This window comes from Dermochelys coriacea, chromosome 19 (genome assembly GCF_009764565.3).
Source record: "Dermochelys coriacea isolate rDerCor1 chromosome 19, rDerCor1.pri.v4, whole genome shotgun sequence".
Taxonomy (NCBI): Eukaryota; Metazoa; Chordata; order Testudines; family Dermochelyidae; genus Dermochelys; species Dermochelys coriacea.
The window spans coordinates 12,666,916-12,691,840 of record NC_050086.2 but is presented as its reverse complement, the minus strand read 5'-3'; the positions used below and the strand labels follow the sequence as shown (position 1 = coordinate 12,691,840).

The following is a 24,925-nucleotide window of genomic DNA, read 5'->3' as shown; positions in this document are numbered from 1 at the left end:
AGGAGGCTAGAGGCTCGAAGGGAAGGCCAGTGAGCCTAAAGAGGACTAGGTTGAGGTCCCATTGAGAGACTGGGTCCCAAACTGGCAGAAAAAGCCTTTCAAGGCCCTTAAGAAACCTGATCATCATTTCATGCAAGAATACTGATCTGCCCCGGATGTGGGGATGGAAGACCAAAATGGCTGCCAGGTGCACCTTGATCGAGGAGAAGGCCAGGCCTTGATGTGTCAAGTGAAGCAGGTAGTCCATAATGGACTGCAGAGAAGACTGGGTTGGGGAGATCCTCCACTCCAATGCCCAGCAGGAGAAGCACTTCCACTTTGCCAGGTAAGTTGCTCTAGTGGAGGGTTTTCTACTCTCCAACAGAATGCGCTGGATTTGAGTAGAGCAGGCCTGCTCCTCTGGGTTCAGCCACACAGCATCCACACTGTGAGGTGGAGAGAGGAGAGGTTCAGGTGACCTCCCGTGATCCTGAGAGAGCAGGTCTGGATGGTTGGGAAGCGTCCATATGCGCACTATTGCCAAGTCCATGAGCATGCCAAAACAGTACTGGTGAGGCCATGCTGGGGTGATCATGACGACTGTCTCTGTCCGTCTTGATTTTCAGGAGGGTCCTGCTGATATGCAGGATTGTCGGGAAGGCATACATCAGGTTGCTTGCCCAAGAAAGAAGATCAGAGAGTGATCCACTGTTGAGCCCGTGAAGGGAGCAGAACCGATGGCACTTCCTGTTCTGCCTGGTGGCAAACAGGTCCACTTGAGGAGTTTCCCACCTCTGGAAGATCATTCTGACGACCTTAGGGACCACTTTGGTGACGACGCTATGTTCATGACCCTCCACGCCTATGCATCCGATGAAGTGAGCTGTAGCTCACGAAAGCTTATGCTCAAATAAATTTGTTAGTATCTAAGGTGCCACAAGTACTCCTTTTCTTTTTGCGAATACAGACCAACACGGCTGCTACTCTGAAACCTACCATCCCAGCGTCTGCGGTGTAGTACAGGTGCCGGGGCTCGGGGTCCCAGTGCCGCCTGTATGGGAACCAATGGCAGAACTCAGCAATGGTACACCTAGATGATCAAAACCTAGAGCTCTGGGAACAGCGCCAAAAGTCCGGCAACCAAGACTGGCATGGCAGAGAATGCCACCTCAACGCTCGGGATTGGTGCTGAGAGTCCGGCGATCTGTGTCTTGGCGCTGGGGACCTGTGTCATGGTCCTGTGGATTGGCATTGTGGTCCCAGTGAACTTCGTTGCCCCGAGGAGCGATGCCCATGCTCTGGTGACCGATACCATGCTACGGCCCTGCGCCGGCCATTGGACAAGCGATGCCACGCCTTGTGGGACTGGTGCCAAGAGTCCGGTGAACAGTGCCAGGAACTCCAGTTAATATGGGCAGGTCAGAAGCGCATCCCCGGGGAACACTGCTTCAATGTTGACTGCCATGGTGCTGGGGAGCGATACCGCACGGATGGAGACTGTTGCATGAGCCCCAGTGCCGACTTCTCTCCGACTACATCTTGACAGGGCATTTGTAGCACCAGTAAAGACATGATGTCTTCTGCATCCTGCAAAACCTCGAGCATGGATGGGACCTCCGGGTGCCAGGGACCTCTGCAACTACCTGAGGTGGCTGCTGGGTCCTTAGGAGGGCTGGGTAGCCTAGCTGGTGATGCAGGTGCCTGGCTGGGCTTTGGAGACGTGCTGCCCCGCACGGGCTTATGATCTTCTCTGGACTTTCCCTTTCAGTACAGGATGTCAGGGAACGCCCTCTCCTGGTGTGCTTCCTCACTTCTTAACAGATACCGGGAACTGGGACAAGCGGCAGGAGGCCGGTGCCCACAGCACACTTCAAACAGATGCCGCTGTGCTTGGTGCGGAGTCCGATCTTGGTGGCTTGGAGACCAGCACGAGGGCCAACTCCATGAGGAGCGCTCTTAGTTTTATGTCTCGCTCCTTTTTAGTTTTTGGCTTGAATCTCTTGCAGATGCAACACTTATTGCTAATGTGGGTTTTCCCCAAACACTTCAAGCAGCTTCGATGAGGGTTGCTGATCATCATAGGCTTTTTGCAGCGATCACAAGGCTTCAAGCCTGGGGCATGTCCTGTCACTGGGCTAAGTCCCTTAAGGGACTATCTAACTTATCTACAGTACTATTATGTAACTATTAAAAGAACAACTTATTTTAAGAACTATTTATACAATGAATGATAGGAAGAACCACTGGGTAAGAGCACTTGCCGAAGCAAGATGTTGTTCCAGCACAGTCACTGGCAGTAGGAAGGAGCTGAGGGAAGGGGAGCTGGTGGTGCCCCTTATCCTGGCGCATATGTGCGCCACTCCAGAAGGCACCAGAGCCAGTCCCCTACAGATACCACTGAGGGAAAAACTTCTGCACCAGTGCATGTGGCAAGCACACACACCTAACATAGAACAGACATGAGCAAGCACTCGAAGAAAAACTCAGGATATATGCATGGCCGCAACAGACACTGCTAGCCAAAAGCCTCCAACCTCGGGCCCATGGGGCACATGCACACTATCAGTGGAATATGTATATGGACAAGCAGTTGAAAGAGAACCTTAATTCAGTCCCACATGTGTATGCATTATGATACAGCTTTTAATTAAATGATCACATTCCTGAAACCTGCGAAAAATACCTGGTGCAGGAAAGAATAATTCTTGCATTGCTAGAATCTACACTATGCCCATACCTTGAATAGTGCGTGCAGTTCTCGTCACCCCCATCTCAAAAGACATACTGGTATTGGAAAAGGTACAGAGAAGGGCAACAAAAATGATTAAGGGCATGGAACAGCTTCCATATGAGGAGAGATTAAAAAGACTGGGACTGTTCACAGCTTGGAAAAAAGATAACTAAGGGAGGATACGATAGAGGTCTATAAAATCATTAAAGGTGTGGAGAAAGTGAACAAGGAAGCGTATTTATTCCTTCACATAACAAAAGAACCAGGGATCACCCAATGAAATTAATAGGCAGCAGGTTAAAATAAATAAAAAGGAAGTATTTCTTTACATAATGCACAGTACACTTGAGGAACTCATTGCCAGGCAATGTGAAGGCCAATAACATAACGGGGTTCAAGAAAGAACTAGAAAAGTTCATGGAGGACAGGTCCATCGATGGCTACTAGCTAGGATGATCCGGGACGCAACCCCATGCTCTGGTGTCCCTAGCTTGTGATTGTCAGAAACTGAGATTGGACAACGGGGGATGGATCACTTGATGCTGCTTGCTCTGTTCATCCCTCCTGAAGCACCTGGCATTGGCCACTGTTGGAAGACAGGATATTGGTCTAGAGGGACCATTGCTCTGATCAAGTATGGCCATTCTAATGTTCTTACGCTGTCTCATTCTAAGGATTAATAAACTTTGCACTTACATAATGTTACATTTAATTAAATCCACTGTGAGTTAGGCAAAACATTTCTACCTGTGCCGCTTCGTAGGTGATAGTCTTGGTCTCTGTGTGAACAATGGGAACTTCTTTTGTTGGAATTTCACTTTTCACAGCATTGGACACGTCAGAGATGGTAACTGTCTGAGTCTTCACTAGGGGTGGCTATGAAAGAGGTTTAAAAAAAAAACAACAACAACACGTAGCATAGTTACATACTGATGATGTTTCTGGTAAACGCTCTGACACTGATCTGATAAAAACATCACAGACTGAGAAACCAAGACTCAGCCTAGAAATCTTGAACATTTTAGCGCTACAGAGAGTTTGATACATGTTTCAGAGGATCAAGCATTGAACCAGCAAAGTCAAGTCTGAGGCTTAAAACACACAGTAAAATCCTCTCTGCTAACTGAGCTGTTCTCTCTTAAATTAGACCAAGAAAGTCATCAAGGGTTAAATAGTCAGATTTACTATGAATATACTATACTGATTAGCTTCCGAATTATGAGGATAAGGACCCCATAGAAAACTGCCAGTCAGACCATGACTCTGACTGTACTGAAATATCAAAACTGATGCTGTAGAGACTGGACAAATAAAAAGTTAATCATGGCTCACTGAAGCTTTATTCTGAATGCAAACAAAGCCATTTCCATTGTTAAAATACTCAATCTGTGGTTCACTGGCTTTTATTAAATCAATGTCAGATACAAGTCTTTAAAAGAAAAACAGTGTGTGTCTTGAAAGAGAAACTAGAAAAATCAGTTCTTCCACCACCTGGTAATTCATCAAAAGAGAAGATAATGTTAGCAAAAGACACACAAGGTTTCCCCAGCTCAATCAGTTTCTGCCCCCCTTCCCAAAGTCTGCCAGTTGCCACCTTGATTGTTAGTAAGTTAAGCGGTCATCTATTTTAACATAAATGACTGATATTCAGCAACACTGAAGCAGGCAAAAATCTCTGCCATGGTAATGGTGTGATTTGAAATCTTATGACAATTACAATGTAAATGTAGACTTTTGACAGAGCTACAATTTGCTGTGCTACATTAAGTTTCAGCCCTGCAGCATCTCCTTTAGCCTGGTTTCCAAATTTTCTGCAATATAGCAGTAAGACCACACCAAAACTTCATGATAACCACCTAATTCCGTGGAATAAAATTAAACGTGGTAGCCTTTGGAGTCTGCAAGTTTCCTTTTACTTAGAACACAGGGCACTTGTATCAAAGGAACACAAAGGCCATTTTTCATTGAGGCATGTCTGTCACTTTATGCAAGGCTAAACTGGAGGGGGCTCAGTTGCATGGACTTTGCAGGAGATTAATTGGCTGATTAGTTTGGGGAATGAATTCAGGCTATGTACACATAATTCCTCATCACAGATTTGTTTGCTGCAGTGTTTAGGATTTCACTCCAAAAACCAAAAGGGAGATTTGGGGGGGTGGGGGGGGGAAGGAGGCATTCTGAGCTCACAGTTACTACCTGAAAACAGCGAATGAGTGTGGGAAACACATTATCAATATTCGAGTCGTGACACTCTCCATTTAGCTTTCTAAGCGGATCTCTTGTAAAATGATTTTCTTCAACATTCTCTGCCTCCTCCTCTCTCTGACAGGGATGCAGTGGAGGTGAAACAGAAATTGTAGGAGTCTTCACCTCAGACTGCTCATCTGAGTCATCTGTCTGCTTTTTCACACCTGCATAACTCTTTTCACATGTTAGGTCATCCTTGCTCTCAAGGATTACAGTAGCTCTCTCCTCCTCCTCACTGCTTAGGGAGGAAGTGCCAAAGTCATGACTTTGTAAAGACTCTGGTGGAGTTGACATTTGGTTCTCACTAAAGGCTACTGAATACTTTGGGCCCTCCAATTCAAAGTCAGGGTTAGTACTTTTCCTCTCTGTCACTGCATCCATATCCATTTTGGGGGGAAAGTTGCAGAGACTCTAAAAAGAAAAAAAAATTCACAAAAATGCCAGAGAAGGTTAGGAAGAATGTAGCATCCTGAAGTATAAAGGAAAATAATGTCGGTCTCTAACTTACACTGTATTGAGTCTAATGCAATCTATGCACAGCAATAGGTGGACTTTAAACAAACAAAAAAAGCCTGAGAACTCTGTGTGTAATAAACATTGCATCCAGCGGACATCCTAAACACAACCTTCCAAACTGACTAGTTATCCATGCGCTTTAAGGTAATGGAATAATATTAAACAACTGCCTCTCCCTGGCACCTTGAGAAATCACAAGGATGATTCTTGACTTAAACTCTCTTTGCCTAAAATAGGAAATAAAGGAGTAACTGCTGTATGGTGGATGGAGAATTCTGTGCACAACCAGAAATTGTAGGTATAAAGATACCCATCACTGCACTGAAACTATATTCCAAGTCCATTTCTTTTCCTTAAAATAACACATTAGTGGAAATGAAGGGGGAGAAATGGGCACAAAACAACCATGAGCCACTGAAAGAGCATCACTGTCACTGGGAATTCAGACAGCCTGTGTTCAGCTGATTAGAACTCACATTGTGTAGCACCTCTGAAACATAACTGCAGGGGTATTGTTATTGCAGCCCCTAAGACAGTGGTTCTCAGGCTTTACCACTGTGAGCCACATAGGCAGCTCTCTGTGTTATGTGGGCCACGTCCACATAATATATATACTACTTGTATAGCCCTAAGGCTGTCACATGGGCTGCAGCTTGTATGTTAATCGGGCTGCAAGTGGCCCTTGAATTGAGAACCATTGATCTAGGATAACTAATACGTGATGCTGTTGATAATCTTATTGAAAGAAGACAGTCCTGTAGTCAACTGATTCAATTATCAAGAGGCTCCCAAACTGAAAGAAACCATTGGCTCACCCAGGAATTATGATGTATCCTTACTCAGCATAAAGTAATCATTATTCTAGAGTAGACAACCAGATCAACTGACTTACACAAAAAATGAACATACTCCTTGTTTAGCTCAGGAATCGTGGAAGTAAGCTATAGCTCTACACTGGAAAGCCAGATAGTCAAGATAATGTCTACTGACCACATTGTGGTTGAATACGCAATTAGGTTTATTCCCAAAACAGATTAACAACTGCATATTGCAGTACGATTTGTCCAAAACTATTGAAACACATGTACCATACCTTGTTGTAATAGTAACAGTCTGAGCACAGAAACCCTTACAATATCAACCCTCTTAAAGTTACAATATAATTAGTATTAGCAACAGTACATTGTAGAAAAGACATGTAATAAACCAATACAGCCTCCCTAGAAGAAAGCAAGTGTGTCTGTAGCACCTGAGGTACTTTGGAAGACTGTGCCAAGCCAGAGGATTTAACTAAGGCTGGAGCTATTCTGCCTTCCATTCTGCTCTTGTTAGCAAGTTCTCAACTAGGTCTTCTTACATCTCTGGGAGCCCTCTAGCCAGAACTTGAAGAAAAGGAACAGTGACAGAAGAGAAGACAAGAGTTAAAACACGCACAAGACAAAACTTGCACAAAATCATCTGTTTTCCCAAATGCCCAGTGAGTACAGGAAAAATATTTAATACACAAACTCATGTCAAACTCATAGAGGACTGAGTTCCATTTTAATTATGGGCTGTGACCAAAAACTTGGGTCTTATCCTATCCTAGAGTCAGAGCATTTCTTCCACTGACAATCTATTATTAACATAAAAACAGAGGATACAATAAGCAGCCTTACATAGTAATTACAATTTTACTACAGTTATTAAGTTACAGATGCATTCAGTGTCACTCAATGAGGGCAGGGGAAAAGCCCCAAATGATGCAGCTCATTAAGCTAATTCTTCTCTTTATTTAATTGGTAATTTGCATGGTTAGTTGTGGTAAAATGTACACAAATAGAACATACAAATACATGTGCATATTGCATTCACAACTGCCTACCTCAACTTTTGGAAAATCTTGCCCCATAAGTGTTACCACTAAGCCTCAAAAGTTACCATTAAGATGATCAGAAGACATCATCACGTTGATTTACATTCAAAAGGTTTTCTTAGCAACCACAAGAACTATCGTCTTTGTTTTAAATTAAAGCTTGCATTCAGTGGGAGCTGAATCTGCCATAGGGTCGAGATCAATGTATCAAGTGGGTCGGAAGTCTGACATCCCTGATTTAATGGCTCCCATTTGATGGGCCAGCACAAATCTGTTTTAGGAACTATGATTATTTTTTATTTAAGGACAAGTTAACACTTATTTTCACTTTGTTGGTGTGAAATGATTGCTCAATTCTAGATCTCTACACTCTAATGTTATGGATAAGATAAATCACAAGTTGCTTCTTATTAATAATTTGTGTTTCCTGTAAATTCTTTGAATTTTAACTTGGGAAACACATGCAGAGGTGACTAAAAATAAGGACTACCAAGATAGATGATATGCATAAACTTATTTCTGATTGAAAATATTGCTTTTACATATATCTACACACATACACACACCCCTCAGTAATGCCAATTTAGAACTACTGTTTAATGTAAGGCAGTATATTGCAACTACCTTTCACATTTTGGGGGACAACGAAAATTGTCAGCTTTTTCTGCCCATGTGTTAATCTCATTTTAAGTGCTTGTTTAGCGTACTGTCAGCCTACCAAGTATAACTTTGTTATACATGACAAAGTTTTGCAAACTAGGGGCCCGATCCTGGATCTTCAGTAGGAGCAGCAACTTCTATGGAATACACTCTAGAAGCACAATTTGCTTAAACATCAACTGTGAGATTAAGCTGAACAGTAGGGAAAAATGAAATCCCATGAAGAAAGCAACAGAGAAAAGAGAAAATTGGAACTGTATTTAAGATCTTATAAGAACAGAAAAATATTCTGCAAGTAAATGTAACTTTCATTGTGAGTGTATATAAAAATATCAGCACTCAAAATGAAATCTACAATAAAGATATATTGGTTTTCAATAAAGCAACATCCTGAAATAAACATCAACATGCAAATTAAAAAACTGGAACCAACTCATGATAAGATCAATTGACCAGAAGTGCTTTGTTCTTCCCTTCCTGTTCCAGCAATACACCAAGGGAGACTAATTAAAAGCTATTTCTACCTATTTATACACACAGACTTTTTTTATACAAATACGCCTGTGCTTGTTCCTGTTTAGAAATACAGTCTACATGCAGGCGAGAATAGATCTTCTGTTTATAAAGATAAATTGGGAATTTGGACATCTGATCTCATCAAGATGTTTTTTAATTTGCAAATGCAAAGGCACTCCCTGTTTTTTTAGGACGATTAAAAGCCTGATTTTCAGAGCTGCTACAGCCTCTCAACTTTGACTTAAATCAGCAGACGTGGAGGGTGATTAGCAATTCTGACAAATCAACCCATTAGTTTCCAATGGTGACTTGCAATAAAAAACTAATGGCACTATTTTGCATAAGCCATAACAGTGCAGGAAGAGTACAGGACAAGATGCATTTCCCCATCTCCTCAGAACAAAAATGAATGCAATTAAAACAATCATCCTGGGAAACCCCAATCACAGTGCACTTGATGCTGAAAAATACTGAGGACACCACTACATTTACTTAAAGTTACAGTAAAAAAAAAAGTGACACTAAAACCAGCAATTCAAATACGGGATAAATTAATAACAGACTAATTGTGTGGCTGATACCAAACACCACAGAAATTTTTAGTGATTTAATATATTACTGCTTTTTAACGGTACTTTTTAGCAGCAAATATATGAAGGCTGTTTCTTACCCACCGTCCCAACATTCAGCCAGTTGCTCATGCTTAGCTGTCAAGTTTTCCTACTCTGTATCCTCCCTCATTAAGAGCAGTGCTTGCATAGAGCACTTTTTCACAGAGACGGTGCTGACTTTCTCGTAAAAACTTTCAATTACCTTACCATATGAGAGAACTGTGGAGGGAGTGTCTAAAGTAGTTGTTAAGTCACCAAAACTGCCAGTTTCCGAATGTATCTGATAAACATTTAGGATGATAATATTAACAATGCCAACTTGAAACAATCCCCTACAAACAGAACTGAATGAAATTTACAAATTCTAACTAGCTAATCTTTCTAATCAACTTTTTATTTAGTATGGAATTATCAGTGTCAAATACTTGCATTTGTTATTAGGTTATCCCCAAGATACAAGTGTATGCATAAGCAAACAAAATCGATGTAAATGCCTACAGATGCACAATTAGCCATTAAATAGAGGACATTGCAAAATCAATGAACTACACTCACCAGTAAGAATTCCATAGATCAACTGATGAATGTTCTCAACCTCAACAAAGCTGTCAGAAGCACTCGAGCAAAGAATATTATAAAGCAGTAAATAGATATCTTTAATTTACAACACCTTTTTACACATTATATAGCTTCCCGATTTCCCAAGACAAGGAAAGTTAAGGCTTTACACCTAGGACAGCAAAAGCTAGCTTTTATTTATGGCCATCAGCTGTGAGGTTGCATATTTTGGATTGGTTTTTAGATCGCCAATTAACTGACAATAATATTCTGATGATTAGCCGGTCTCGTAATTTCAAACAATATTGTACTGAATACAGATCCAAATCCTGCAAGATGCATCAATTCCCAATGCATCAAAGGGAATTTCAGTTGCTTCACAACTTGAAAGATCAATACCCCAGTTATTTTATTAATAAAGTAATTTGCCAAGTTAAACTATTCCAGGGCACACTTCCCTCTATCTTTATAGAACTCTGTTCTGGAAGGCCACAGCCCAGGATATAGTATTGCTGGTGTGAGAGGTTGCACATTTGCTGTTCTAATACTCCTTCCACGGGGTATCAACTGCCTTTGGAAATGAACACTGCATTCAGTCAGTTTAGCAGCTGCAACTGAAAATATACTAGAAACACAGTCAGATATTAAAACTGAGGAGAGTTAATATTTTTTTTGTGGCTTCATTTCCCTGATTCCATCTCCAGACATCATTAAAGCCTCAGATCTGAAAGCTGCTCCATGTGGGCAGAGCCTGTGCTCATGCAGAGCTCCAATGAAGTCAATAAGATTCTGTGCAGGTTCCAATCAAGCAGAGAAGCAGTGAGGATATGTGAGGGTCTTTGTTCAGGGGGTGGTTGATAGGGGAGCATCAGATCTAGTGGTCAGGGCTTAGGCCAGTGACTGGTAGGGGAGCCTGGGCCCTCCTAGTCCACCAGGCTCCCACACAGGGCCCTTTGTGGACTATCAGTGATCTGACACTCAGGGGTGCTTAAAGCTGCCCTGGCAGGGCCACTTCCTTTCATCACCCTGCAATTGTCCCAAGGTTGCCATCTGGGTTAAGGTGGTGTGTTCACTATAAGGCACCTTTCAGTGGTTGCGGATAACATGAGAGCTTCCTTTTTCTCAGGGCCGCAACTGCCTCCTTCCATGGTATGGCCCTCCCTCCTGGGCCAGATCAGTCCTAGGGCTCAGGCTGGGGCAGTCCAAACAAAATGAAGGGAACTCACACAACCCAGAGTTCATAGGAGAGGGATGTTTCCGTCTCAGGCTCTCTCTGAAGAGGGTCCCTCCCTTCCCTCAGGGACCTTTAAGCAGTTTAGGGAGAGATTCTGCTTCCCCTCTGCTCTTCTCTGCTGAAGCTGCAGGTCTGCTCTCTTTCCTGGTCTGCCACCAAGTGAGCTTTTCTCCTGCCTTTTAACTCCTCCTCCAGTTGGTCCATTTCCTAATGGTATGGTGGGGCAGGACTAGCTGACCCCAGAGTAGTTCCTTAACCCCTTGTTTGTATATCCCGTCACAGGATCTTGCATTGCTTAGTCACAGTCCAGTCTCACTTTCTGCATGATATGAAGCAGCATACAACTCCAAAATGAAACAATGATCTGGATAAGGAGAACAAACTCAGAACTGAAGAGGTGGTTTAAAGAAAATGTACTCTAGTTAATTTATAAAATGACTCTTCATGTAGGGATAAGCCTTACGTATAATTTCAGTCAACTTCAAAGTAAGCCCATTGCTGAAACAAGGCCACAATTTTATTGCATGAGCCGGGGGGGGGGGGGGGGAGAATGTTGGTGTGAGTGGGGGAAATCAAAGTTGGTTAGTTAGGGAAGTCAGTGCTCCCCAAACCCTGACAGGTACTAATGGAAGGTTGTTTTTTTTTTTTTTTTAAATGAGCATAAAATTCTTTGCCTGAAACCACATTTTTCCAGGTACTGTGCAATGAATTCACATGACTGATGACACCACAAAACAACTGTCATGTAAAAAACCCCAAATGTTAAAAAACATTTCAATACCATTAGAATCACTGGCCAGCAAAGTTCCCTGCAGCTTTAAGTTAGGAAAGAATGTTTCCCATGCTGGCTGCAGAACAGATGCAACTACTGTAGCTTTTCCAAACTCGTTTGTTTACATTCAATCTTAGTAGCGAGTTCTAAGAAATGTGTTACTTGCATTGAGCAACTGAGATAGTGCCAAATGATTTTTTAAAGCTATGGGCTTCATGAGCTTTAGTCTCAACAAATTATTATGGCTGTATTATATGGCAGTGAATGGGGCCTATAATGGCAACCTAGTGGGACCATTCACTTTAGTGGTGCTAGTGAACCCTGCACTAGTTAGTGGTTAGCTGTAAAATAAAGTACACCAAAAAAATGGATTATAGATCCACTTTTTGTACAAGACTGCATTGTAACAGGTTTGGCATAAAGGGCTCACCCAGACAAGAGTGTGTGTTAGTCCAAATAGGTTGTAATGCGGGAATACTTCCTGTTTTGTTAACAGAATAATAGAAAGAGGGTTCAGATTTGCAACAACATTTATTAACAATAAATGTACATATTTACAAAGCAAATAATCTGAGAAAAATACAAAAGAAAAAAGTGTTCCAAAAGAGAGCTTTTTAGTTTTAAAAAAAAAAAAAAAATCTTATTGTAGTCCCCATGCACTGACTTAACTATACCATGTACCACTGGTATAAAATTACAGACATTGAGTGGCACAGACACAGAGTTCATCAGGATGCACATTCCTAATATTGGGTACTTGTCAAGGAACATAGCTCAAAAGTCCTAATCTGTCCCACAGCTCCATAACTGAGAAACACTCCTATAAGTGAATGTGTATCTGTCTAGATCTCCTGGGTCACCAGTACTCTAAATGGAGACCAAACTGGGTTCTAAATAAACTACCCTTCCCTCCTTTCATTGAGCTTTTCTAAAAAGTATTTTTCCTTCTATCTATCTATTGGAATATGTCTATTATCTATACTCTGTTTTTATCTACTGTCTCACACACACACACAAATCAATGAGGCTAGTGGTATAATTTATACAGTGAAAAGTTACTAACCCTTACATAAATTAACACACTTTATATCACTGATAATCTTCTTGACAAGCTCAGAAGTATAGAATGTGAACAGATTCTGATTTCACTCTGGTGAGAATCAGGAATAACTCCAGTGAAGTCACACAGGGTGTAAGAAAATCAGTCTCCCTTTTTCTACTTGCCCTTTGATCATGTCCAAACCCCATTGCTTGCTATTCCTCACTATACCCTTCACAAACCAAATGGGGAAATAAGGAATAAGAAGTCTGCAGAAGAACTGGTCTGGTGCATAAACAGAGATTACTTACCTGTAACTGGAAGTTCTATGAGATGTGTTGTTCCTATGTGTATTCCACGTGTGGGTATGCATCTGCACCGTGCACCCAAGTCTGGAGATTCCAAGTAAGCAGTGTCCATACACCTGCACAATGGCTCTCCTCATGCTCCAGACTAAGGACATAAGAGTAGTGCCAACTGATGCCTTTCTAGATCCTCTTCTCATCATGAATCAGATAAGATCCAAAGCAGGGGGAAGAAGAGTGGGTAGTGGAATACAGATAGGGACCACATCTCAAAAAACTTCCAGTTACAGGTAAGTAATCTCTATTTCGTCTTCAAGTGCTGGTCCCTATGTGTATTCCACCCATGGGTGACTTATAAGCAGTATGCAGACTAGAGAAGTGTATGAGAATGCAGTCCGTAAAAATGCTTGAAGAAATGGAGTCCCTACAGCCGCACGTGCAGAAGAGGCCTGAAATAGCCTGTAACCTTTTGTCAATGTGTGGATGGAGCTCCAAGTAACCACTCCGCATATATCCAGTACTGGTACTTCCTGGAGAGATGCTGTGGAGTGGACCCTTACCCCTTCCTGGGGAGGAATACGCAACCAGAAATCCATTTAGAGATTCTCAGAGAAGATACTACTTGTCTTCATGACCTCTCTCTTATAGTGACAATGTTGGTGATTTTCTGACTGGTTTGGTCCTTTGCAGGTATACTGCAAGGACTCATTTGACATCAACAGAAGCACTGGGTTTCGGGAAGAAAATCAATAAGTGGAAAGATTGGTTTAGATGGAATTCAGAAATTACTTTAGGAAGCAATTTAAGAAAAAGGCGAAGGGAAACCTTTCTTCTCGTGAAAAATGGTGTATAGTAGGTCAGCCATGAGTGTTCCTCTCTCTCTCTCCCTCCCTCCTGGCCAAACTAAAAGCAATTAAAACTGCAACCTTTATGGAAAGGTGGGACATGGAGCTTGTGGCCAAAGGTTCAAATGGTTGCCAGATAAGTATTGACAGGATGAGATTAAGATGCCATTGAGGTGTAGGCTTGGCCACTGGTGGGAAGGTCCTGACTAGGCCCTTTAGGAATCTAATTATTGTTGGGTGAGTAAAAATGGAATGCTTATATACTGAAGAAGAAAGGCAGGCACTGTCTGCTGAGATGAACCCGCAGCGAGCTAATGGAAAGACCCAAATTCTTCAAAGACTGGAGATAATCTAAAATGACTGGGATATCTGCAGGTTCTGAGGAAGACTAACTGTGCCATCCCAGGTGAAGAAGTCTCTCCTCATTTAGCTAGGTCGCATTTCCAAGTGGAGTCTTTCCTACTCCACGCTTCTAAAAGATAGCAGAAACAAAGTCGCTGATCTGACCTAATAGTTGGAACGATCTGTTAGGAGCCAGTTGTCCAAGTATGGGAAGATTACATAGCCATGGCATTTCATTTGGGCTGCCATCAATGAGAATACATGCATGAATAGCTTGGGTACAGCTGCTAGTCCAAAGGGAAAGACTCTGAACTAGTAGTGTTCCTGACCTACCAGGATCCGGATACATTTTCTGTGGGATGGATAAATATCCACATGAAAATAGGCATTCTTCAACTCGACAGCTGTGAATCACATTTCCTCCTGTAGAGAGGGGATCATTAATGCTCATGTAACCAAGCTGAATTTTGACTTTTGAATAAAGATGTTCTGTTGTCGAAAGTCCATTCTCTGTCTTTTTTGGGGACTAGGAACTATGGGGAATAGAACCCTCTGCCTTGATACTGAGATGACACTCGTTCTATTGCCTGTCATTAGAGAAGAGAATTTGCCTCCTGGCAGAACTGAGAGAGTGGTCCCTGGAGAGGGATCAGGAAGGAGTTTGAGTGGGGAAGGGAGAAAGAAAAATTTGATGGAGTAACCATGGTGGATGATTTCTAGAACCCACTTGTCTGTCATAACAGAGTCCTAACTGTGGGCAAAAAGTGTGAGACAGCCCCCAAAGATAGGGGTAGGGATATAAGTGGTTGGCATCAATAAAGGCAGGTGGTTCTTGACAGACATCAAAAGTAGCCCTTCCTGGGAGGGTGGATGTTATGGTACCAAAGGGAATGAAAATTAAGGTCTTTGAACTTTAGTTGCTTGTGTGAAGATTCAGCCAAATCCTGATGGTAGAATGATTGTGGAGGGAACAGCACCAGAGGCAGGTGTATAGAACAAGACTAATCTCTTTAGGGCCAAAGTGCAAGTTCCCAGGAATCAGAGGGTCAATCTGTCTTTCAACACATGCAGGGACTCAAAAGTTTTCTCACGGAATACGTCTGACTTGTCAAATGGTAAGTTCTCTATGGTATTCTGCACCTCCCTGGGGAACCCCAAAGAGTGAAGCCAAGACTCACACCTCATAATTATACCAGTGGCTTACCCTCTAGATGCCGCATCCGCTGTGGCTTGCAGGGATGTTTTTGCTACTAGCCTGCCTTCCTCAATTAAGGTTTGAAATTGGGCTCTGTCCTCTAGGGGAAAGGTTGTCCTTAAAATCTGCCAGTCTGAAGTAATTAAAATTGTATTTCACTAACAAAGCCTTACAGTTAGCGATATGGAACTACAGGTTCATAGATGAGAATATGTTTCTTCCCAAAAGGGCCAACCTTTTGTCAGCCAGGGTGGCCTTATGGTGTTGTAATCTTCTCTTTCTGTGGCTGCCTGCATGAAGTTGGGCTCTGGGTGCATGAAAAGAAATTCAGCGCCTTTGTCTGGGACAAAATGGTGCCTTGTCTCTTAAGTGTGGGGGTGCAGGAGGCTTGGGTATGCCAGTTGACCCTGGCTAGTTCCATGATAGCCTTGTTTACTAGGAGAGCCACTTTGCTGAGACCTGTAGGTTGCAGGATATCAAGGAGCTGATGGCTGGGTAACTTGGTTGTCTTCCAGTGGGATCTGGAGGTCATTCATCTGCAGGAGCTCCTGATACTGCCTATGGTCATCTGGCAGAGATGGTGAAGATGGAGCATTTGCTTCATCCAGTGAAGAGGATGAGATCCTTGTCAATACCATCAGTACCTGTGGATTTGGATCACTTCCCCCTTGTACTGCAATGGATCCAATAGATGCTGTGTGGAAGTAGTGTGGTAGGGCTTGTGGACAGAACTGAGATGTCTGCCATATGGGTTCCACGGGACCCAGTTGAGGGGGACCCCCTGCATAAGGTACCAGCAGTCCCTGGAATAGTCATATCTGGGAGGAGGTCATCTGGATCTCATCAATTCCCTGTCAAGATTAATCTATGAGGGGTTGATGGGCTGACCAGAACATCTGATTTGTCCAAGTAGGCGACTTGCTCTTGCTCCACCAGTGGGACTGTTGGTACTAGAGGGTGAACACTTATGCCGGAGGTTTCCCATACTGTCAAAGTAGTTTCTTCCTCTGCTGTGGGAATGTCTCTCCAGAGGACCAGGCTCAAAAGGAGTGGGGACTGAGGATAAAAGGAGGAAGATATGCTCCAGTGAGGTATAGGTGTCTCTACATGTCCTGGAGTTCTGGGTTGTCCAGTAGCTGTGACTGAGAGTTCCAGTATGTCCCAAGATGTTGAAAGTGAAAGGACTTTAGAATGGTGGGCTGATACTGCTGAAGAGTCAGGTGCAGCACGCTTATATGGAGCCAGTGAACAGCGGTCTGTATGTTTAGCAGTTGGAACCAGTGACGGTACTGATAGATCCTCTTTCATGCTTTACCCTCCTGCCTGGGAGTCTTAAGCAGTCCTGAGCCCTTAGGAGCCACACATGAAGGCTGGAAAGAGTCGGGAGGTGGGGGGGGTCTCTTTTAGAAGCAGACCTGAATGGGGATCTGTCCTTGTAACTAAGAGTGCCTTTTCCTTGTGCAAAGCCCTGGAGAAGGATTCCTTGGGCTTAGGAGTTCTAGGCTCCAGTCGTGAGCATGTGCTCAGAGGGGTGCTGCTTGTTGGTTGACACTGATGCATTGGGATGGGGAGGAGAGTGTCTCTCTGGCCTGGAACAGAGTGAGGTCTCATGGCCCTCTCCGTAATGCGTTTCCCCAACTGACGCTCACATGCTTCATGTGTTCGTGGGGGAACAAACAGCAAATGCTGCTCTTTGCTTAGATATACGTCTAATCCAGACAGTGGAGACAACATTGATGCCCATGATTCACAGACGAGCAAGGACAAGAGATGCACAGTACCAGTGCATGAGGAGAGACTCCAAGAAATGGAAGAAACTAAGCAAAACTATACAATATTAAAGCTTTAACCATGCTAAATATTAAAACTATTTACAGGCTGATAAAAAAAACTGAAGAAATCTGTGGACACAGGATTCTGACTCAGGCCATGCGGCAGTAAAAAGGAACTACAGAGCCTGAGCCCACACAGCCTCTTATGTCCTCAGTCTGGTGCACAAGGAGAGCAACTGTGCATGTCTGAGTGACCAGACTAAGAATCTCCAGACTTGGTAGCATGCTGCACATGTATACCCATGTGTGGAATACACATAGGAACCAGCACCGGAAAATCTACTTCTGTATTCCAAGAGAACATCCAACTGATAATACTCAAATTATCCTGCTAATTTTTGACATTAGTACTGGTCAAGAGATCAGTTTAAGATCTCACAGCACTTGCTGGTACCATTAAATCTTTGTGCACCACAGTACAAAGGAACGATGCTGCCTCATGAGACTTATAGCCTGTGGCACCAAATACAATGACAGAAGGTACACTGAAGCACTATAAGACATACAACGTGAACAACCTTTTAAAAATGAAAAGTGTACTAAATAGGTAAGGATGTTACTGGTCCTTTGCTAATAGACCTCATCTGAGTGTCTCCAATTAAAATGTAAATAATACAGGTTTTTAAAAAACAAATTATATCCAGTACCACTTATCTATTTTAATATATTTTATCTTCATCATTTAATCTGAATTTCAATAAGTCCTGAGTTGAGGAAAAAAATCTCTGTGCAAGTTTCAAAATGTTAGCTTCATAGTTAGTAAAAAAAGTCCCCAACGATGCCTGGGGCTGAAACAGACAGCCACCGGGGAACTCAAACCCACCTCCCTGCTTCAAAGTGCTGATAACTTTTAAAAGAAAATGTGGGTAAGACCAAGAGACTATTTTGCATTTCACACCACAAGGGAGTTTAGCAATGATAACATAATAAAAATAAATTAAGATTCACAGAATTTAAAACTACTTCTATTTAAGTGCATAGATTATATATACAATCAACTAATTTATTCTTGAGTTTTGAACTTCACAACCCAAAGACTACAGGGGACTGAAGCCTTGAAGAGAAGTCTCTTATTTCTTCCTCTAACTGGAATGTGCACCCCCAATTTTACATAACCACACAGAGCACCCAAAAGTCTTAGTTAAACAAAATCTTGGTGTGATAGTCAAAGATATTAGAATGAAAAACACTAGAAAATAATTAAGACTAATTCATATTAATACTGTTAGTAGCCTCTATCTATTTAGGTATTTATAAATCACCTAGTGACCAGTATCTAGGTGCTGCTGAAACATCCTGAGTTGTAACAGGTCATCAAGGATTACGTGCAAGAATGCAGCCTTCTTCACATAAACCTAGGCAAGGTTACAGTTTATGCATCTTGCTGACATGTTTGCTCAAGTAGCAAATATTCACAACCTTTTCAAATATTCACCATCAGTGCAACAGACCTCAATTACACCATTGGCCAAATACAAAGAATGACAACAAGATCAGCACTGCCACGAATTAATGTATGACACTGGCATGGTAACAACTGGCCAGTAGGCTACATGGTTTGTGGGCACTCCACTGCATCTTGTCCTCTGAAGTGGGGATAGAGCAAGATAAATTTTTTCCATATTTCTTCATGAAAGCTCTGTGACATCTACCTTTAAACTAAGGTATAGTGTGAAACACCTTATTCTGCACCTAATCAGCCTGACATCAGAAATTACATATGTAGTTGTAAGGTAACAACTCCTCTTGTAGCACCTTTTAAGAACATCTCAGTTCCAGAAACAGTAAATCATACTGTTAAACTATCTCTGCTAGCAATAGACATAAAAGGAAAAAATATCTCCTTGTAAGCTATTTAAAACTGACATTTTGTACTACATTAAGCATACAGAACTCTTTATATTGTGGCAAAATACCTTGTTCGCCTCAGTCCTTTTTAGCCTTGGAGACTCAGGTTTGGGGCAAGGCGAATCCTTATAGGTGGCCCAGGGTCCTGCTACTCCTCTCCTCAGTCAGTCCCTTGTGCTTGTTTTCCTTCCCTTCCGGGGAGCGAGTGCAGCCTCCCTACTGGGAAGGTTTGGTGTCTTGCTGCAAACAGCCTACTGGCAGCTTCCCTGCTCCTCTCACTCTTGCACTCCTACCACCCAGAGGGGGGTTTAAAAAGGTCCCAGGTAGTTGGACTCAGTTGAACCTAACTAGTTCCCTAGCAAACGCTTTTCCAGCTGAACCTTATTGCCCTGTGGTTCTCTCTCCTCAGTGGATAGGGAGGGGCCTTTTAATCCCCTGGAGACTAATTACTACCCCCCCCCCTTTTGTAGCTGTTTGTCCTGGATTTACCACAATATATACACAAATGTGTATTATTCATATAATGTTTTTATTTCAATGCTGCATCTTAAGTTGACCTTAAGGAAAGCACAGAAAGACAAAAAGCATAGCCAAGTGTATACGATTTATTATGTATGTAATGCAATATAGAATCACAGAAATACAGGGCTGAAAGGGACCTTGAAATACTGAACAGATATGCAAGTGAGATTTTACTGTCCTTACCAGAAAAGGTGGTTTTGTGGTAATACTGTACTTAAATATGCCCTGTAAGCAAACAAAGAGGTGGGAGTCTCTCTCCAGGATAGGTGAAGATGTAGCACAGAAGACCTACTTACACACATTTTCAAGAGATCCATTGCAATTTTGACTGGACAAAATTTCAGTCTCTGACACTATAATTACTCTCCATCTAGAAGTCCAAGAAGCATAAGACTCTCCAGTCTAAGAGAAGAGAAGAAAAGGGGAAGTCCTCATACATAGTGAAGGCAAAATTTTAAGTCTCTTCCTTGATTTTCCTTCACTCAAAAAGCAGATCAGAAAGATGGCGGCTTACAGGAAGTGAACATAACGGCCAACTCTAGGATACTAGGTTAAGGCTCCATGAATTTTTAAATGTGGACAAGACCACATCCTAAGGGTGCTTGAAAGTAATGCAGTATTTACCAGGTATTTCTGTGAGAAACAGACTTGTTTGGAAGGTATAGATCTAATCTAATGTAAGACATGCACCTTCACAATGTGATTGGATGATAAGCTGATCTCTACATTGCTAAAAAGATATTAATAGCTTGTTCAATTTCTTCAGGTCCTCTTCAGAGATAGTAATTAAGTGCTGAAAAACATTGTGTGTGGCTCTCTCAGAATCTGTATACAGTTCAAATGTCTTTTACTGATAGAAACCAGTCTCATTTCAAAGTTAACTTGATCAAGAGATTGTTTTATTTAGGAAGTTCAGAGACAACCTGAATAGAACAAAAGGATGTAAACTCTTCTTGTCCTAGAGCGATAGATCTTTTGAACACTACATTCAAATCTTTCTAGGTAAGATCCCAAAGAATGCACCTTCCTAGTTCCTTTTGACAAGGCAGATATGGCTGTAGAAATCACGGCCTTGTGATGATTGATATTTATTATAATTATTTCAGGGTATATTCTCTCTCTCTCTCTCTCTCTTTTTTTTTTAAACAGGAGTTTCTAAAGTAGTCTTGTGAGAAGTTGATTTGCCTCAAGTCCAACTGTCTTCAATAGCACCATATTAATCTCAGGTCTATGGCTCTTTAAACATAGTGGTATTTTTTTCTAGTTATAGTGGTTTGGGGGTACAAGAATAGTTAACGCCTGGGAGTGAAGGTACAACTACTCCTCACTTCCGAGATTATGTGCTGTGGAAAGCAAACTTATTTTTAAGTAGCCTGGGGTCTCAGTTTTAACGTCTTGTCCTTTCCAATTCTTCCACAGCAATTCTGGTAAGAACTAATATACCAGAAGCGTTCAACACCCTGCTCCCATTTCAGGTTCTCTCTTTAGCTTTTGACCCACTGATCTAAATTCCAGCTTCCCCACTGCTCTTTCCTCCCATTTCCTCAGGGGAATCCTCCTAAATTTCACGACGAGACCTACTATCGGGGTTCTCCATTCATTTGTCTACTGAGCCTTATTCTTTAGATCCATCCAGTGCATGATTCTTTTGAAGTGGCATTTCCCCTTAGTCTGTGGATGCATATCAATGTTACCTTTAATGCTTAATTTAGTTTTAATGTTTTTAAATAGTTACAAAGGAAAAACTGCCTATTATTGTTTCAGTATATACTGTTTGGCATCAATACAATGTTCCAATTTGTTTTTAATAGGAAGTTTATGATTATGGTACTAAAAGGGTATGATGCTTTTCAATTAAACTAGTATTGACACAAAGCAAAATCCTGAGGGCACAAATGGGAGCGCTAATGTGAACTCATAAGTATTCAAGCAGTACTGGCCAAAATCATGAACATTCTCATGAGATTCAAAACAAAACTGATGTTTCACTCACTAACTAGATTCTTCCTGGCTAAAATTCTGAGAGACTGTTCAGAGAGCCTCAATATACACACTTATGAGCGTAAATAGAGATGCAGATGAGATATTTGAAGGTTCACTATTATCCTCCTACTGGAGAACAAGTGCACAATTCCATGCACTCTCATAATAGATTTGTCTCCTTTCTTTTCCCAGTACATACGCACATGTGCACACCCACCCTCATGTATACTTACACATGAACTTTCTAAAATAACATTGTGTACATAGATCTATAAAGAAAAATATAGACAGATTTTAGTCCCTTTCATCCAAGTGTCTTCCATTCTTTTATAGACCCTTAGCGTGAATACCGATGGCAGGTCTCAGCAATATTATTTCTACACCCATACGCTAGAGAAAGCAATAGAATGCAAATTACAATGGGAAACAAGTGGGTTGGCTCATCTCTGTCCCCTGACTAATATATACTGAGAAGCAACTGCCCACGAGAAAGAGTCCCATCTTACCTCTACTTTCTGAGCCAGGTCTGCTCAGCCCAGCTGAACATCAAATCTTGGCTCTCGTACAACCAGATCATTAACAATACAGTCAAGTTTAAACTTAATTATAGATCATTTAAACCAAATAATCCAGATATATACAAAAGTGCTACAAAAAATAAGCCGCATGCAAAGGTTTTGTTAAAGAAGTCAAAATAATATTTGTCTTAACACTACAATTATGATCTGGACATACTGTTCTTTTACATGTTTTGATAAACTTAACAACAATACTATTAGTCAACATGCAGACACAGGATGTGTATTTAACAGCATGTTACTTCCATTTATATGACCATTAGTACACACACTTCAGTGAGTTCAACACAAATTGAAAGAACATATATCTACAGTGCACCAATGGAGTCAAATTCAGGAAACATTAATTTAACCTTACAATAAATAAGTACTGCTTTTAATGAGGGTTTTTTTCCCCCCAAAAGAAAAGTTAGACAGTATTTTCATTCAGAGGAGAGTTCAGCTATGAAAGGTAAGCAGTGATGCTCGTGCAAAGACAGTAGTAAGATCTGAAAAGGATCTTCTATAAAGGGGACAGTTGAAGTAATCTGTCCCTATGTACATATAGGAATTATCCCTAAAACAGTCACTGACACCAAGCCTTTTTTAAATTAAAGAAAAAAGCTATTTGTATGCTAATACTGTTTTCTTAGAAAAGGAGTGGTTATGGATCAGACTCTGTACAGTGTTGTGAATTATCTTAAGTCTTTTGAATAAATATTTGAGACAGAATTTTCCCCACCATAAACACTATAAATGTACACAAGTGCTGGGTTTAAGAATAAGAGTAATCTTCAATCAAGTCTTTTCATGAACTGCTGTGCAAGAAGTCTTTGAAGTGTACAGAAGCAAAATAGCCACCGTCAGCATGTCCACTTCAGTGCTAAAGACTTTCACATAGATACTCAATGGGTAACATGCTTTTTAAAATTTAGTCTATGGATCACCAGGGCTCAAATTTCAGTGCATTACTGCAGGTCTGGCAACCCATTGCCACTCCTTTAGAATCCCAAATCATACACTGTACCAAGTAAAATATTATGATCAAAAACATAGTTGCAGAGCGTTCATAGGACAATGAACTATGGAGATCAGAACGCAACACATAGAAGACACAGTAGAAGATGCAGTCAACAATTCAAGAGCTGTGGTCATGAGGTTTCAATTAGGCACCCTGTTTCCAATCACAGAAAGACCAACCACCACACAGTTAGTGCAAGGATCACAAAAAGGGACATCATAAAGGGAATGTGCAGAGAAGGAAAAGTACTAGAGTACAGGTGGCACTTTTTGAGTGATTTCTGCTCCTCAGGAATTGGAATAGAAACCTTTGGAAGAATGTCTTCTTTTGCTTGCTGGGGCAATGCTGTCTCAGTAGACATCTGCTTTTTTATTTTGTCTTCATCCTGTACTAACAGAGGACGTTCCTGTGTCTGCTTTCGTGGTAGAAGATCAAGAAAGACAGAGAGATGAACAAAAATGACAGATGGGAAGTGCTCAAAATGGTACTTAGGGATGTACAAAGTGTTAGGACAGGTCTTCCAGAGGCTCTGATCAATATTTTATTACTAAATTGGCAAGTAAAGGACAAAAAGGACTGCTGTAAAGGACAAATTCTATGGAGGCTCAATCAGGATAGAAGCACTTCAGTAATATCCTCTAGCTTAGCTTCTGAATATGACCATCTCCATAAAATCCACTAATCTTAGGGCCATGTTCATGCGTGTTCACAATTTCCCATTGAGAGAAGGATAATTTAAAATCTAGCACTTAAGTGTTCCACAATTGAAATTGTTGAGAAAAGTTAATGTTGTTGTATTACAAATAGAAATGGTAGTATAAAAAATGCAGTCTTTTATAACTTCCTGTACTATACTGGCCCTAAAAGTGACATTAGTTCATAAGGTTTGACATCTAGATTTTAATGCAGATGATAAAATCTTGTTTTGAAAGTTTTGAAAATTTTGCAAATGAAGATAGTATCAAAATTTCCACTTTTTTCAAAATGATACTGTAGTTATGAATGCAAAATATTCAATCCCTTAGAAATCAGGAGTATCGAATATGAATGTTTTTAGTAGTAACATTCCAAACTCCCTGACTTTTGTTTTACATTTTAGTGCATCTGAGTCTTCACAATCTAAAGAATGTGAAATTATAATGAACACAGTATCATAAAAATGCTTTAGCACTTGTGAAAAACGTTTGGGAAAATTTTATTGCAGTTTATTCAATAAATGCTTTCCATCCTTTCAGCTGGCCAAGCATGGTCAACCCCGGTACATCTACTAAAGAAAAAATTTGGCCCTAAGCTCTCTCAGTTGATCCAACCTCCTTTGATCAGTCTTATATTTTGGGACTGGTTCTTTGCACACCCTTAAGTGATGAGTATCAGGGAGAAAGTAGCTGGGGGACTGGGCAGCAAAAGAAATAAAATAAAATGCAAGAGTAACATGATTATTAAAACAAAAAATAAAACGGAAAAGAAAGGAAAGGAAGACAACATAAAAAGAACAGGGTACTGTTAAACTTTCATAATAGTTTTTCTTTCCGAATATACGGTTACATCTTCATGCAGCTTTTCAACCAGCCATGCGCTGAAATAAGCAAATTGAAAGCTGCAAAAGCTGCAGCAGTGCAAATCCTTTAAGGTGTTAGGTCAGGAGGTTGTGAGTTAATGTTGCCAAAAAAAAAAATATGTTACTCAGCAGCTGCTGTTGAGTTTTTGCTTAGTGCCATTACAATAGCAAATTTCTGGTTCAGAAGCACATGTCATAA

The 24,925-nt window shown here is 41.3% G+C and overlaps 1 protein-coding gene across 50 annotated transcripts in view; it reads right to left on the bottom strand.

Annotated features, from left to right (window-relative positions):
* EPB41 (erythrocyte membrane protein band 4.1) overlaps positions 1–24,925 on the bottom strand; it is a 206,427-nt gene that overhangs the window by 31,124 nt on the left and 150,378 nt on the right. For 40 of the 50 annotated variants that reach the window (XM_038377825.2, XM_043506173.1, XM_043506175.1 and 37 more), the window contains one exon: positions 3,458–3,586. The exons of 6 other annotated variants lie outside the window; for them this stretch is intronic. In XM_038377825.2, coding sequence (XP_038233753.1) covers positions 3,458–3,586 — 129 coding nt within the window. Of the gene's footprint in view, positions 1–3,457; positions 3,587–6,722; positions 6,856–9,747; positions 11,272–22,270; positions 24,562–24,925 lie in introns of those variants that run through there. 4 more of the 50 variants (XR_006278268.1, XR_005289609.2, XM_043506165.1 and 1 more) reach the window with 3 other exon arrangements.